Below are 16,957 nucleotides of genomic sequence, written 5' to 3'. Positions count from 1 at the left end.
GGGAGGACCTGAGAGGCCAAGGGAAGACTAGAGCAGCTATACTTACTGGGACAGATTCTGCTGTCACTAACCCTGGTGCAAATCCAGAGACACCCCACTATCTCTAGCTGAATTGCTCTGAGTTTAGAGAGGCCGTGCGGAGATCAGACTGTGGCCCATCTTCTGTGGCTGCAGGGCATGGTCCTTGGGCCTCCAGACAGCCCCCACGGCCTCACCTGCCTCCGCACCCAGCACTAAGGTGAGCGTAACAGACACGCAGCGGCCTTTCTATTTGCTCCTAACTCACGTCTAGCTGGTTTTTAATCAATAGGGATCGTTAATTTTGTATTCTCACCTGGAAGTCACCCCACCCGCGCACCCGAATTCCACATGTTGCCAGCCACGGGTTTGGAACCTTGCCTTCCAATTCCCATTAAATAGCACCGGTGGCTCAGGGAGTGGCTGGGGAGAGATATGGAGCGTTCACGTCTTCGGCATTGCTCTGTAACTGCCTTGGAGGTGAAATCCTTGAACAACTTGTGGCTCTTTGGTGGCCCACGTAAAGAGTTGTTTTTTGGGTTTTTTGGGGGGGGGGGAGGGGTCTCAAACAAGTGTGTGTCATTGAAACACTGCTCAGTGCGTTGTCTCTGTGTCCCTCCTGTCAGGTGGTCATTTCACAGGTTCTTCCCATGCTGATGAATCCTACATTCAGAATGGTTTTAAAGGGGGACATTCAAACCAAGATGAAAACAACAATTAAGACTCTGCTCATCTGCAATGCCTTTTATCCACAGTGTGTTACAGACACTAATGAAGTTGGCCTCACAACCCCTCATGGGAAGGACTGTCCCCCTTTTAAGGATGGATAAACTGAGGTCCCCTGCCTATGTTCATCCTCTCACACAACCCTGCACACTTAACAATCATGGTCAATTTTTAGCTCCAGAACGCCAAAGAAAACAACTCTGCATGAAGTCATTTGCCAAGTCTCCTCGCTGTTTATTTATCTTTCAGCTGGAATGAAGGGCAGGTGCAATACACCGAGGCTGACAGGTCTTTAATGTGATAACATAACCATTTAAATACATAGCACAGCTATGGCATGATGCTAGATACACTTTTCATAGAACGCCCCCCCTCACCGCTGGCATATTGCTCTACTCTGCTATGATGGAATGCTGACAAAACAAGGGCGGGGAGAGAGCGGAATATTAAGCATTCAAAGTACCAATTTTAACTACAGCCATTGTTGCTTTTTTAATTTTTTGGTCGGTCCCATAAATACCATTAACGTTTTCATTCTTTTTTGGCCGAGCATTATCACAGCCTGCAGCCAAAAGCGTTTCGGCCCTGGCCTTGTGCTCCCAAAGGGATCTGATGCTACGGGAAGGACATTTGCAACAGACACATTTTAAGGTCAGAAGGGAGCATTGTCATCATCTTTTCTGGCCTCCTGTGTCATGCAGCCCAGGGAATCTCACCCAGCGAGTTCTGCATTAATAACTTGGTGGTTGGACTCCAGCATAGCTCTTAAAAAGACATCCAGTAATGGTGCAGTCTGAGCGATAGCCCAGTACCATGTATACGCCTGTATCAGAGCCAGGGTTAAAGCCCCTTCTTCTGTGTCTTGGGCCAGAACCTTAATCATAAGACCATCCTTGCTCTGCTTCCATCATAAAGGGAGCTACAACTGGGACACTAGGTCGTGTAAATAAAAAGGCTTCTAACCTTTGTCTGAATCAAGACAGGGGGAATATTACACCTGAGCCAAAGCCCACTGAAGTCGGCCTTCAATCAGGCCCAGATAGCCAACAAAGTTCAAAGCCAACGTCAATTTTATCCTAACCATTTGTGAAGAACATTTGCGAGCAGGAGGGAGGAGTTTGACACTTGGCCAAGCCCAGAACCCAGTGCTAAGGAACAGGACTCCCCTCCCCACATGCCTTGTGACTAGCGATGTGGGAAGCTGCTGGAGCTGAAAAGTTAGTTAGTCTCATGTTCCCAAAGCTGCAATTGTTGGACTGACAGACTGCCTCACCGTTTGATTGAGGCATTTGACAAGGGTGATTCACACTGAAAACAAGCACGTTTCTCTAGCAAAGGGGAAGCCCCCCTGCTGGGGAAGTGGCACTGGGTATGCAGCATGCTCTCGCCCAGTGCCTGCTGCCCAATGGCACCGTGTGCCCAGGAAGCTTGGGCTTGCCCTCAAGCAAGTAGATGCTGCTGCAATAGAACCCGGGAACCCTGCAGGGCATTTCAGTAGGGTCCATAAGTTGCCTTGCTCCTACACAGGTAAGATGAGGGGAAATGGGGGTTCCCCAGAGCCCACCGATATTTGGGTCTCCCCTCCCATAAGCAATGAGCATGCTCCAGCCCCAGAGGCTAACCATGCATTCTGAAGCAGGGGGAGCCCTGCTAAAGCTTCATACCTACCAAGACATGGCAGCACCCAGCAGAGCTGCAGTCTGAGAGCCCCCCACCCGCTCTTGTCTGAATCCTCACTGACTACAAGTCTTCAAGGCAGCAAAGAAACTACACGCCATTTCTTTGCTCACCTCTCCTTCTACTAGCTTGGGTGTCCCTTCCCAGCAGAGTACAGGGTGCAGCCTGACCACAACTGCTTTAAAGAAACCATCCCTGGCCGCATTCAGCTGTGCCTGCTTTTGATGGCTCTGCCCAGATGGTGAAGCCAACACCCCCCTCACCCCATGCCATTTGGTTGGACAGAGGTAGAATTAAACATCTGACTGGTTTTATTTCCCCTCTGTTAAGTAATCTCTTCCTTTGTTTCCTGGAAAGCCCATCACAACAGAGCACTGATTTCAGACCCCCTTAGGCCTCAATGAGCAACACAGTTTGGTTCTTGACGGCTTTTCCAAGTTCAAAGATGGCAGGAAACGTCTCCTGCAATGGGGTTGCATTCCTCCTTCACAGCTTTCAGCGGCAGCTGGTTCTTCTGAAGAGTCTCCCTCAGTTTTCACACTGCCCTGAAACAAACACCCATTGTCCCCAAAGAGACCGAACTTTCGCCAGTCCCTACATTCAACACTGAGAATCAAGCGCCCACCCCAAAAGTCACGAGATTGGCTGAAATACCATGACATTTTATACAAATAAAAAAAATTGGGGCTCTTTACATTTGCTTGTGGCGTTTGAGCCCTGAGTGCTCGTGTTTTCAAGCTTTTCTCCAATATCACGAGGGCTAGACACTTCATTGTTTGTTGTTTTTGTTTTAAGTGAGGTTAGCAACATGATTCCAAGAGCTGGGGCTTTACAGAAAACACCAACAATCACGAGATTTACGACACAATGGTGATAGCGGGAAACACTGGGTTTATTTTGACTAGGAAGTGTGGCTGAGTTGAGGCTGGGATTAGCTGGCACGTGCTAAACTTGATCGCAACTTGATCTTTAAGTGGCAACTGAGTAAACACTGAGGCCTATCCTGTTGGGTGCCCAGTACGAGACCCTGTGGGCCTGGCTTCCAGAGGTGCTGAACACCCACAATCCCAGCTGAAGGTCCGCAGAACCTCAGGAGCTCTGGAAATTGGCACCAATGTGTCTCAAATTGGGCTCTAAAATTGGCTGGAAAACAGGAGGGGGAGAAAAGAAATCAGCTGTTTTGTGAGTAGACACTTTCCCCACTTTTCTGGTTGGCATTTGAAATTCAAAACATTTCACCCTGTTCCACAGTTGGTCAAAAAAACAGGAGTCACCAATGTTATCAAATTCCACCACCATCCCCATTTTTCCCCCGTCAGATTTTGATGACATTTTAATTGAAATTTGAAGAATTTCAGCCAACCTCAAACATGGAGGCCCCCAAAATCCAAGCATCCAAGGTGCTGAGAGCCCTCAACTTCTACTGACTGCAGAATCGAGCCTTTGAGAGAATGGGCTGTGGAAAAGGCTGGTTTCATTGAAATGGTAAAGTGCAGTATGAGTTCTTCCTAAAGGAACTCTCCTTTACGTTCATATTATGCACTGGGAAATAGCTCTCTTTTTTAAAAAAGGCTTCTCCTTTATTAAAAATGTCAGCATTTGTATTCCCTCTGCTCAGTTTAGCTCAGAATGTCCAGTAATCGGACGGGGAAGATAAGCACCCACTATTTATTAAGCTGCTCACTCTGCCTGAACTCAAGTTTTTAATGGGGAGCCATCCAGAGGAGGAACCAAAGGACCCCTTTTGGAGAGGGCACTATTATCAGGGCAGCACTGTATTAAAACCATAAATTTCTCTTTGGACCCTGCACTGAAAACACCCAGTGGTTAAATGCCAGCCTGGCCATCATGTAGATGAAAATCCATGTGGCTAAACTCCCCCCAGGCACTGTGTTGACAATCAGTGGGGCTAAGCCCACCGTGGGTACGAGATCACAAATTTACCCCTAACCCCCTTAAGCCAGTGAACAGACCATGCTCTACTGTGTAACATTCACTGGAAAATAAAATCACAATTAGGGACAATGGGACTCCCCAGCCGGTGTCACTGGAAAGGAAGTGCTAGGAAGGAAGTGTTTGCCCGGAAACTACTTCTGCGCATAATCACACGAGTTGCTTCTTCTCTCAGGTTTTAGTCCACTGAAGCTTCCTCAAAGATCTGATTCAGTGACTTCCCCTGCTGCTCCTTCTTACTAAATGGAACTTGTGAAGAACATTTGAAAAAAACAGTTTATGTCTCACGTACCACTGTCCATTTGCCAAGAATATTTGCTTATGGGAAGTCTAGGCACCATGCAAGATACCCGCAGAGTGTAACTTTGCCCTTAGTTTCGTAGAACTGGGTGCCACATGGACACCGGCTTCCTTAAGGTTGCCAACATCTGGTTCCAGTGCGTGATGCCCATGCCGCTGGCCGATGGGCCAATGATGACATGGCCAATGTTTTCAGCTCTCCCATCTTCACAACACTCTGCCACCGTCACCCGGAGAGACAGATCCTGGAGGGGCACAGGAAACATTACCAATGTCCCATTGCACTTATTTATGTATTTGTACTGAGGTAGCGCCGCGGAGCCCCTGTCACAGGACTTATTGTGCGAGGCACTGTACAAACACAGAACAAAAATAGAGTCCCTGCCCCAAAAAGCCTACTGCAATCTAAGCACAATTTGGTGCCCGATGGCAGTGAAAGGCAAGGGTCAAGTATCATGAGTGAAGTGGTCCTTGAGGTATCCCTGAAAGCACAGAGTCTCCAAAATCTCCTGAGAGTAGGTTCTTATGAGACTTAAGGGGCCAAACTGGTAGAAAAGTCTATTGGATTCTAGGGGAGTATGTCTGTGCCATCAATTAGACTCACGCTCACTTCCCACTTCAGCCCAGACCTGAAGAAGGGCTCTGTGTAAGCTCGAAAGCTTGTCTCTCTCACCAATAGAAGTTGGTCCAATAAAGAATATTACCTCCCCCACCTTGTCTCTGGAATACAGTAAATAATCCTGCCAACAACACACAAGGTGGAATAATCTCCCATGGGAGTGCTGGCTCTGTGTAAAAAGCCATAAGCCTTATTGTTGCCACTCAAGTCAGCAGATCAGAGTCTGGACACACAGAGGAAGCTGATCTGCTGTGGGACTGGGAACCATGTATACACAGAGCCGTTGCAGAGTGAAAGCCCACTTTAATACTAGCGGCTAGGATAGCTTTGGTTAATGCCTAAGGGGTCAGCATTATGAATAATTAGCACTGGAGAGTGTAACTCAGACCTCAGCCCAAGGAATATTTGCCTTGTGTACCAAGTACACAGCAGCCCCTTTCTCGCATGAGCTGAGCAACGCAACCGGCTCCGTGTGAGCGTGCATGCAAAGTGGAGATTACTCTGGTTAGTTTAGCGACCCAGCCCTGCTTTTCATTATGTCCCATGCTACTTCCAAAACAGTCACTGATTACAAATGAATTGCAGAGACAAGTGCACGGCCCGTTCTCTCACACCCCAGCCAGCTGCCGGGAACATACAGGGGACCTGAAGTCAACAGGATTCTTCCCACAGAGTCCCTTGCTGAGTGGGGCTTGGAGAGAAATGATCCTCCCCTTAAACTCAAGATGGAAACAGCAAGCCCAGCTCTTCTGCTTCCTACTTAGGGAGCTCCAGCACGAAGCCAGTGCAGTTCTGTTCATGTCGGGGGCTGGGTGGAAGAGAGTTCCAGCTGAATGATATCTGTCAGTGCTGGCTGTCTATTAAATTCCCCTTTGTAGAAATCCTCCTCTAGAGCTACGACTGCTTTTCAACCCGGCCAAACCCTAAGAGCAGCCAAGGACCAGCTCATAGTGCATCACGCCGGCTGATGTCACACAGGGTAGCAGGCACTCAGCACCCTTCAGGTTACAGCTGAGAGACTTTCACCCACAAGGAGCCCGATCCCGCTGGGAGGTGCTGAGCATCCTCAGCGCTCGTTGACTTTAACGGGGGCCCTAGAAATGGCCCCAGCAGTTCCTCTCTTTGAAAGCCTTGTCGTTAGAGATGTGTGTTAATGAAACAGCCTGGATATTGAGTTCTGGAGCAGTTTAGATCTGGACCTATGGTGTATGGCTTGGGCCTATCTCTACTTACCATGCAAAGTTAGGCTCTGTCCATCAGCACTAGACAGAGCGGGTCAGAAAACGATGGTGTGTATTATACGAACATTTAAAAAGAAGAAGCATCTTTCATTTTGCTTGAAACTTTCTGTTAATTGGGTTTTATTTTCCCCTGGTTGTGAAGTTTTAAACAACACGTCATTTTGGTAGGAAAAATATAACTTGCTTTCACTTTTTTAAAAGTCTTTTACCCCTTGGGGAAAAAAAGGGGAGGAAAAAGTGGGAGCAAGTGGGTTCCTCCTGCACTGGAAATGTTGGGGTGGGGGGGGAAGGTCAATAAACAAAACCTTTATATCAAAATGTAAGTTTTTCATGAGAACTTCCACTTCGGTTGAAAAAAGCATTTTCCAATGAAAAACCGTTTTGGTGGGAGATTTCCATCCAGTTCTAATCAGCACATTTCTGATTCATGCCTTGGTATTTAGCCAGGTCCCTGATGTTTCACGGGCATGACACTCAGAGACGCGGCATTCCCTTTGCTTGCCAAGGCTTCCGCCTGCTGCCTTTGCTCCAGAGCTGTGGCCCACTGAAGACAATTGCCCCCTCAGTCAGTAAGCTATAGACCCAGCTATTCTGTTTGTTTGGCATGGCCTACGTTCATTCAAAAAGCCCATCTCTCCTAAATGTTCAACCACAAATTCCCTTGTTACAGGCTGGAATTGTTTACATGGATGGACGTCAGACTAAGCAGAGGGCAATTTCCCTGCATTCCCTTCCCTACACAGAGCTCCAGTCCCAGGTTTGCTTCTTCCCAGGGACTGCATCTCTACCCATCCATCTTAGGTACTTGTATAGCCCCATCACTGCAGTACCTCCCAATCTTTCATGTACTTAACCTTACAGCACCACTGGGTGGTGAGAAGTGCTATTATTGCCATTTTACAGATGGGGCACTGAGATTGCACAGCGAGACTAAGCGACTTGCCCAAGGTCACATAGAAAGTCTGTGGCGGAGCAAGGAACTGCACCTGGATTTCCTGAGCAGAAGCCTAGCCCCCTAACCACTAATCCACCCTTCCTGTCTCCTGAGTCCTTGGACTTATTGAAGGTGATTTTCTGAGATTTCCTCTCCTGGCTGCTTTGAAAAGGCTCAAGTGTGTTTCATCCGCACCTGCAGATTGATACTCTACAGATCTAGCTTTCACTCAGTGCCACTCTAGCTGTTATCACTGACACATTCATTTCCCTTCTCTTTGTCCAGTTCTCCCTGATCTCAGTGCTATCACCCTCACGGTGGGAGGAACAGGAGGAGACCCCTGGAGATGTTGTTATGGCAACCATCCCTTAATAGGCTCTTTCTTGTTTCCATGCCACTGAAGAAACCTTCCACCTTATTATCTGCCCTTTGAAGGTGTCTCCTTCAGACACATTTATTAGCCACTAACTCCAGAGCCTCTGACTTGCTAAATGAAATTACTCTGCTTCCATGCCGTGCAGTGATCCTGGTTAGATCTCAGCCATCGGCCCTCCTGTTTCAGCTGCAGGATTTAATTTTAATGTCTCTGATTTGCACCAGGGAACTCACTGCCCGAATCTCTTCCCTGATATAAGCAGCAGTCAAACTCCAGGAGATTTCAGAAAAGCTGTAATTGTCAGGCTAAGGAGGAGTGAAGATTTACAGCTCAGTCTGCAGTTCTAGTTACATACCCAGGCCCTGGTGTACTGTCATTTCCTTGATGTGGGGGAGGAGGGAAGGTGCAGTCTTGAATGCACCCTGTTGGGTAGACCCAAGAGGCAGGTTGGGGTGGATCTCATGAACGATATAAAGTTTTCTGGCTTAAAAAAAAAAAAAAGTCATAACTCTTCAGTCTGCCCTTGACTGGGAAGTTCTCACCTGTAGGACAATTGCGGGCACTGAGAAAATCATGGCCTCGTTAAACACCGGATTTGTCTCGTCTCTCTTCACAGCTGTCTTCTTCTTGCTGATCTTCCTCCCGTCCTGAAGCAAGTACACTTTGACGAAAGGATCTGTTTGGACAATGGGAAGCAAAGGATCATCATTCGCCAACTGTCCTCCACCCATAAGCAGAGACAATGCTGAGTGAGAGCAGGGAGCACTGGACCTCAGGGAAAAGGGGTATACGCACAGTAGCTCAGAGATGACGTGTAACTGGTGATGGGGGGGCCCACAATTTAAAGGTTTATGGGGGAACACATGACTTCTCCATGCCTTCCCTCTGCAGGGTGGGGGGAGGGAGTGACTGAGGGGCATGGGAGGGAACAGGGAGGAACGACATGTTCCTGCCTATTTGCCCTGCCCCCTCTCTCTGGCACCCTTGGCGAGCCCCTCTCTCTCCCCCCACCTTTGTGCCCCGTGGCCCCCTGCTCCCAGCCAGCCCTGCAGCAGCTAGCGCGCTGCATCCTGAACCCCACCCTAGCACGGACCACACGCTGCCTCAAGCGGAGAAACCACGACCGAGCTTAGGAAAGGGTTGACATTGCAAAAGCCTGCCCCGGGCCAGTGGGTGGCATTTCAGTGCAGGTGCTGCTGGCCCCTGCCTGGAGGTGCTGCCCCTCTCCCGGTGAGGTGGGCAGGGGCTGGAGCGAGGGGCACGAGGCGCCACAGAGCAGGTGACAGCGTTGGCCACTACTAACAAGGATGGAGCCCAGCTCTCGAAGCGTGGGGTTGCCGGACTTGGGATAAGCTGACAAGGGGGGCTCCTGGCTGAGGTGAGTCAGGGGGTGGAGCCCTATCGTGCAGGGCTGGCATCGCTGCTCGCCTCCCTGAATGTTCATCCCTAGGTGGGACACCCCACATTTTGAAAATCTCTGATTAGAAGCTGTTGCTAAATGAAAGACAGATATCGGGGGGGTGGGGGGGAAGAACGTGACCCCCCCCCACAAGTTAGCTCTGCATTAGCTCTTTGGGACAGGGACCATCTGTTTGCTCTGTGGTTGTACAGCACCTTGCACAGGGGGATCCTGGTCTGTGACTGGGGCTACCAGGCACTACCGCAATAATACACAATGTAACCTGTTAATATGCCTAGGGGTGACTTGAATAAACTCCCCATTCACCAGTGGCAGAACAGGCCCTTCCTATTTAACTACGGGACCCTCGGTGACTATAATGAGGCAACAGAAAAACAGGGCCTGTGAGCAATGCTGCCTCCTAGTGGCTGAGCAGTACAGAGATTAAGTGCAGTGGCTAGTGCAATGGGGCCCTGTCTCTATTCGGGACTATCATACTACAAACTGCCATCGCTAGCAGCTCTACAGGCTCTCCTTGGCTCAAGGGCAAGAGGCCTGAGGTTTTGGAGCTCAAGTTCTGGGCTTCTCGTCTGAGCTCCCCAGAGCTACACCTGATTTAACAGGCGTGAAGTGCCTGGACTCACGGCAGCACTTCCCGCACTAACGCAGCGGAGATGCACCCTGGGCAGCAGTTCTAGTAGGGGAAGCCGCAGGCAGGGCGGAGCTGCACGGAGCTGGCCTCTGGCGGGAGCTGCTCGTTCACGGCCTCGCACTCACCTGCTGTCATTTTGCTGTTGGTCCACACAAGGTTTTTGGCTTTAACCACAACGACCGTCAGCCGCTCCGCTGTGGGTAGGTAACTAAGAGACAGCAGGATCTCTCCCACCGAGTCAACTGCCTGTAGGGCACGTAAGGCACCGTCACCCAACAGCAAACATCGGCAGAAATGACTCATTCACAGACAAGAGGGGAAGGAGAAGTAACTCTCTGGCAGGGAAAGTTGTTCCCTCAATGAGGGCAGAAACTAGGCAGAGTAGTTATAGCCTACAGAGGCTGGCCTAGTGGTTAGAGGCCAGCACTGGGACTCAGGAGACCTGGGTTCAATTCTCTGCTCTGCTCCAAACTGCCTGTGTGACCATGGGAAACTCACAGAGGGTTTGTCCATGCTATGGGATGGCTGGGTCACTGTAGCCCCCAGTGTAGATGTGCGTGACAATGAGGAAAAGCTGTAGTAACTTTACCTCCCAAGTGACAGTAGCTAGGTTGACAGAAGCAGTCTTCTATCGACCTACACTGGGGACTTAGGATGGCAGAGCTACAGTGCTCAAGGGGGTGGACTTTTCACCTCCCTGAGAGCCTTAGGTATGTCGACCTAAGCTGTAAGTGTAGACAAGGTCTTAGTCTCTGTGTCACAATTCTTGCAGATGGGGAAAATATCACTTCTCTACCTCACAGGGGTGTGGCATGCATAACTACATGGAAGGTTATGAGGGGCTCAGATAATACAGTGCGGAGGTCCACATAAGTACCTCAGAAAGATAGGTGTCATCTTCATGTGTGACATCCAACTGTCATCAATGGTAGCAGAAGCAGAGGGAAACCCTGATCACTTCCCCCCATTCTCCTTGCTACCTTGCCCCATACTGGGAGAAACAGGGGTCTCATTGATTAAACCAAAAGGCAGAGGGCTGGATTCTCACTGGTGTAAATGCTGAGCCACACCAGCTGAGGGTCTGCCAGTGAATCTAGACGCAGAAGGGGAAACACTATTTCAGCCTGTGGAGGTCAATGAGACAAATATTTTCACTGCTTTTAAGAAGTCAAGGACTCTTAATGAATTGAGCTGGGCCTGAGCCAACAGCAGAATCAAACACCTGAACACTTGGAAAATTTGGTTCTGGACCTCAGCTTTGGTGCTCTGGCTCCAAATAGCCAGAACAGCCATCTGAGCTCTGCAAGCTGAGAGAAGGATGTGCATGCTTCGGGGTGCCAGCTGATGGCCTGCAGGGAGGAGGGAATTGCTCCTCCCAGGTGGATCATTACACAATTGGTGAGGTGCATAATGGGGGCAAGGGGCCGGGTTCACCTCACTCCACAGCAGGAAATGTTGGCCAGTGCCATGCCACTGCACAGGCTGACCAGATCTGGGGTGACATCGTATCCCGTTTCCCCCACTGTGCTTCAGCATCAGCTCTGGTTCCAAACCCAGCAGTAAAGATGAAATTCCCTCACACTTCATGCACTGGACGGCTCCCGCTGGGGAGGTAATCAGACCCAGCACTGCCTGTGGCCGACCCAGCGCTTATCTTTCATGCCCCACTAACTCATTTTCAGGGAGCCCAGCTGGCACCCCAGCATGCAGATGACAAGAGCTCACCTTGTTCATGTCCTGCAGATAGAGCCAAGCACTGAATGGGCGGCTGGCCAGATCCAAGTCCAACAGCTTCAGCTCTGCTACCCCGGTGCTGATGTTCCTCTCGTCCTCATCAATGCCAAAGACAGAAAATCTTAAGCTGTTTTCCTCCAGCACAGACGGGTCCAAGGGGATGGAAAACTTCTCATCAAAGAAGACAGAAAAGGCACTCCTTTGAATCTGCCGAGAGAAAGGAAGGTTCGAAGCTATGGCTGCAGGAGACGAACGTGCTACTATGGGGAGTTACTTAGGGGAGGGTGTTTTCCTTTAAAGAGCCGCTGAGACCACCTGGAAAGCTCTGAAAAAGATTCCCTTCAAAGGCAGTAAGTTAGCAGTTTAGAAGATCTCTAAGTGGCCGGAACCACAGGTTCAAATCCCACCGGGATTGACCCAACCCTTTTTGCTTCCAGGGTAGAGACAGATAGAGCTTCATGCAGTTTACTGAGTGGGAGGATCTGCCCACACAAGACCTTAAGAACCAAGGTTCTCCTTGCTGTTGGCAGAAAGTCAGGGCAAAATTTACAAAAGGGCTGTCCACTGATGCTTGTTCTGCCAGCCTCACAGCTATCCCCCCACAACATGCTAGTTATGTGATTACAATGCCATTGGTGACACCAGACATATCTGTGCCCTACTTCACAGGGAGCCATGAGGTTTAGGAAGTTCCTGTGTGTAAAGTGCTTCGATAAAAGGGGCTACAAAAGGTAGGAAAGTCCTTGTGGGAGGTGCAGAATCAAAGCAAGTTACTGCACCTAAAGGATGGCTCCTTGCTCCAGATGGAAGACGGATGAAGGGCAAACATAGTACCTGTCTTTAAAAAGGGGAACAAAAAGGATTCAGGGAATTATAGACCAACCAGTCGAATTTTGTTACTTGGGAAGATTCTGGAACTAATTATTGAAGAGTCAATTTGTACACACCTAGAGGACAATAGGGTGATAAGTAATAACCAACATGGATTTGTCAAGAATAAATCATGCCAAGCCAAACTAGTTTCCTTCTTTGATGGGTTACTGGCCTAGGGGATAGGGGGAAAGCCACAGACACGATTTATCTGGAGAAATGTGGTCTAGATGAAATTACTATAAATTTGCACGACTGGCTGGAAAACCATATTCAAAGAGTAGTTCTCAATGCATTGCAGTCAAACTGGGAGGATGTATCTCGTGGGGTCACACATGGGTCTATTCTGGAGCCAGTACTATTCAACGTTTTCATTAATGACTTGGACAATGGAGTGAAGAGCATGCTTATAAAATGTGCAGATGACACCACGCTGAAGGAGGGGTTGCTAGCACTTCAGAGGGCAGGATTAGAATTCAAAATAATCTTGATAAATTGGAGAATTGGTCTGAAATCGACAAGATGAAAGCCAATAAAGACAAGTGCAAAGTACTACACTTAGGAAGGAAAAATCAAACGCACAGCTACAAAATGGGGAATAACTGGCCAGATGACAGACCTGCAGAAAAGGATGTCGGAGTTATGGTGACTCACAAATTGATTATGAGTCAAGAGCGTGACGCAGTTGCAAAAAAGACTAATATCATTCTGGGGTGTATTAACAGGAGTGTTGTATGTAAGACACAGGATGGAATTGTCCTGCTCTACTCGGCACTGGTCAGACCTCAGCTGGAGTACTGTGTCCAGTTTTGGACACTACACTTTGAGAGAGATGTGAACAAATTGGAAAGGATCCAGAGGAGAGCAACAAAAATGATAAAAGATTTAGAAAATGTGATCTATGAGGAAAGGTTAAAAAACCTGAGCATGTAGCCCTGAGAAGAGAAGGCTGAGGGGAGAACCCGGTAACAGTCTTCAAATAAATTAAGGCCTGTTATAAAGAGACTGGTGATCAATTGTTGTCCATGTCTGCTGAAGGTAGGACAAGAAGTAATGGGCTTAATGTGCAGTAAGGGAGATTTAGGTTAGATATTAGAAAAAGCTTTCTAACTATAAGGATAGTTATGTACTGGAACAGGTTAGTGAGGGAGCTTGTGGAATCCCTGTCATTGTCTAACCTGTTCTTAAAAATTTCCAAACACCTGTCAGGGATGGTCTAGGTTTACTTGGTCCCTCCTCAGCACAGGGGGCTGGACTAGATGACCTCTTGAGATCCCTTCCAGCCCTACATTTCTATGAAAAAACTGAGCTGGACTTGTAAGGCAGCTTGTCAGGGTTCCTTCCCCACTCTGAACTCTGGGGTCCAGATGTGGGGACCCGCATGAAAGACCCCCTAAGCTTATTCTTACCAGCTTAGGTTAAAAATTCCACAAGGCACAGATTTCTTTCTTGCCTTGAGATCGCTGCCGCCACCAAGTGATTTAACATACAATCAGGGAAAGGACCACTTGGAGTCCTATTCCCCCAAGCCTACACCCCCTTTCCTGAGGAAGGCTTGAGCATATATCCTCACCAACTGGTTACAAAGGGAGTACAGACCCAAATCCCTGGGTCTTAGAACAATGGAAAAATCAGTCAGGTTCTTAAAAAGAAGGATTTTATTTAAAGAGAAAAAGGTAAAAGAATCACCTCTGTAAACTTAGGCTGGTAGTTAACCTTACAGAGTATCAGAAAATTCAAAGAGCACAGAGGAACCCCCTCTAGCCTTAGTTTCAAAGTTACAACAAAACAGGGATAAACCTCCCTCCAGCAAAGGGAAAACTCACAAGTTGAGAAAACAAAGATAAACTGACACGCCTTGCCTGGCTGTACTTACAATTTCTATAATATGAGAGACTGATTCAGAATGGTTTGGAGGACATGGATTGATGTCCGGTCCCTCTTAGTCCTAAGAGCGAACGAACACAAACAAAGAACCCAAAACAAAACCTCTCTGCCCCCTCTTCTGCCCCCTCACCCCATTTGAAAGTATCTTTTGTTCCCTTTGGTTCCTTTGGGCAGGTGCCAACCAGGTTACTTGAGCTTCTTAACCCCTTGCAGGTAAGGAGGAATTTTAGGCTACCCTTATGGTTATGACACAGCTAAATAAGCAAATCAAGGTACATTAGGGCAGTGGCTCTCAACTTTTCCAGACCACTCTACCCCTTTCAGATTTGTCTTGCGAACCCCCAAGTTTCACCTCACTTAAAAACAACTTACTTACAAAATCAGACATAAAAATTAAAAAGTGTCACAGCACACTAGTACTGAACAATTGCTTCCTTTCTCATTTTTACCATAGAATTATAAAATAAGTCAACTGGAATATAAACACTATACTTACATTTCAGCGTATAGTACATAGAGCAGTACAACCAAGTCATTATATGAAGTCTTAGTTTGTACAGACTTCGCTAGTGCTTTTTATGTAGCCTGTTGTAAAAGTAGACAAATATCTAGATGAGTTGATGTACCCCTTGGAAGACCTCTGCGTACCCCCAAGGGTATGTGTACCCCTGGTTGAGAACCACTGCCTTAGGGGGAAGAGGACATGGCTGAGACTCTTGGGACATAGCTTTTTTCTTCTGTGACATGCGGCTGCAGGGAGTTTGTTACATTAATGAGCACTAAGTTGTCCCTAAATTCCTCATGTATAAGCATACTATGATTCCACAGGGAGAGAGCAAAATCACCAGCCTGTTCCATAGCAATAGCTGTCCCCACATCAGTGCAGAAATTTCAAAATAGGGCTGAAGGAAGCACTCCAGGGGAGAGCTGCTGACACAGGGAAGGTTAGGGATTGCTGAGCTATCACTGTTACACAACTCCTGAAATGAGGCAGGGGGGAATGCGGTGTAAGGAGCACAGGCAGGCTCTGCACCAGCCTTCTCCCTCCCTGCCTGCGTGTGTGTGTTATGTGGAATCTCTAGAGACACTGAGGCTTAAAGGAACCCTGGGAAGGGCAGTCAGAGAACGCCACCAGCTGTGGTATTAACAAGTGACCCCCCCCACCCCAAGCAGTGGGGCCTCTGGGGTGGGGGGAGGGAAGGAGTCTGTTGGATCCCTCCCCTCGTTGCTGGTTCCCTCTCCATGTGACACCACGGTATGCACCGTGCTAGCTGCCCCCAACCAGCCAGAGAACAGAGTGGAAGAGAGTTTGCTGACCTACTAGGACATCATCTTGTGAGGTGCTGAGCATCTTCCGCTGAAATCCGGGTGGGTTGTGGGTACTCAGAAGCGGGCAGGATGCGTGTGTGTGCAAGGAAATGTGGGGCTGTAGGGGCAGGAGGGAGGATAAATGGAGGGGGAATGGGAGGGGAGAAATGGGCCCCTCCCCACGAAAGTGCCATAATAGGATAACCTGTCGTACCAGCTGCAGAGGGTCGGACGTGGCTCCTTAGAGACTCTCATTGCTACTAGGGAAGCGGAAGAATGGGTCCTGTGGCGAGAGCTCCCTCTGCCTCCCCAGTGCTCCCAGGGACACTTAGGACTGAGCGATGGCTGTGCATGTGGGAGCATGTGGTGTTCGCCCGAGGCTGCTGCACTGGGCTAGCACCAGTGAAGTCTGCCTGACAAAACAAAACCTTGGCCGGTGTTTCCTGCGTCCACTTCCATTCCTTGGCTGCAGGAGACGTGATCCTGTCTCATGGGGTTCCCCCCACTCCTCTAATTACCCAGGTAAGCCATTCCAGGGGGATTCAGTGGTCAAAAATTTGACCTTTTAATTTTTTCCCTTTTCTTTGCTTCCTGTCCTAAAGCAAGGCCTGATCCAATACACCCTTATCCCCACCCATAATCCTTCACTCATGAGAGTTGGCTTGAGAGACCACCCATGTGAGTTTGCAGGTTCAGGCCCCTGTTGTGTAACAGTGCTGTGCACTATTTAGCACCAGCCACCCTCCAGCCCAGAGGTGGCTGCATTTCAGTGGAAGGGAGAGAAATTCCTGGATTAGGGTTGCCAACTTTCTAATTGCACAAAACCAAATACCATAGCCCCACCTCTTCCCCGAGGCCCCTCCTCCTGCTCACTACATTCCCTCTCCCTCTGTGGCTCGCTTTCCCCCATGCTCACTCACTTTCACTGGGATGGGGTAGGGGGTTGGGGTGCGCAAGGGGGTGCGGGTTCTAACTGGGGGTGCAGGCTCTGGGGTGGGGCCAGAAATGAGGGGTTCAGGTTACGGGACGGGGCTCCAGACTGGGGCAGGAGGTTGGGAGGGGGTGAGGGCTCTAGCTGGGGGTTTCAGGCTCTGGGTGGGGCCAGGGATGAGGGGTTTGGGGTGCAGGAGGGGGGCTCAGGGCTGGGACAGGGGATTGGGGCACAGGCTTACCTCTGGCAGCTCCCTGTCAGTGGCGCAGCAGGGGTCCTAAGGCAGGCTTCCTGCCAGTCCAGACTCCGTGCTGCGCCCTGGAAGCGGCCAG

General features: G+C 49.1%; 1 protein-coding gene across 1 annotated transcript in view; it reads right to left on the bottom strand.

Moving 5' to 3' along the window:
- Positions 1-954: 954 nt before the first annotated feature.
- The window catches only part of SYT12 (synaptotagmin 12), a 56,707-nt gene continuing 40,704 nt past the window's right edge, over positions 955-16,957 (bottom strand). Inside the window, exons 5-8 of the mRNA XM_084629847.1 lie at positions 11,621-11,836; positions 10,021-10,141; positions 8,387-8,520; positions 955-4,919 (exon numbers count right to left, since the gene is read on the bottom strand). Of these exons, the coding sequence (XP_084485973.1) occupies positions 4,746-4,919; positions 8,387-8,520; positions 10,021-10,141; positions 11,621-11,836 (645 nt within the window). The 3' untranslated portion in view covers positions 955-4,745. The remainder of the gene's footprint in view (positions 4,920-8,386; positions 8,521-10,020; positions 10,142-11,620; positions 11,837-16,957) is intronic.

The sequence above is a fragment of the Lepidochelys olivacea genome, assembly GCF_965140295.1.
Source record: "Lepidochelys olivacea isolate rLepOli2 genome assembly, chromosome: 6".
NCBI classification, from domain to species: Eukaryota; Metazoa; Chordata; order Testudines; family Cheloniidae; genus Lepidochelys; species Lepidochelys olivacea.
The sequence above is the reverse complement of the archived record's forward strand: the minus strand, read 5'-3'. Positions and strand labels throughout refer to the sequence as shown.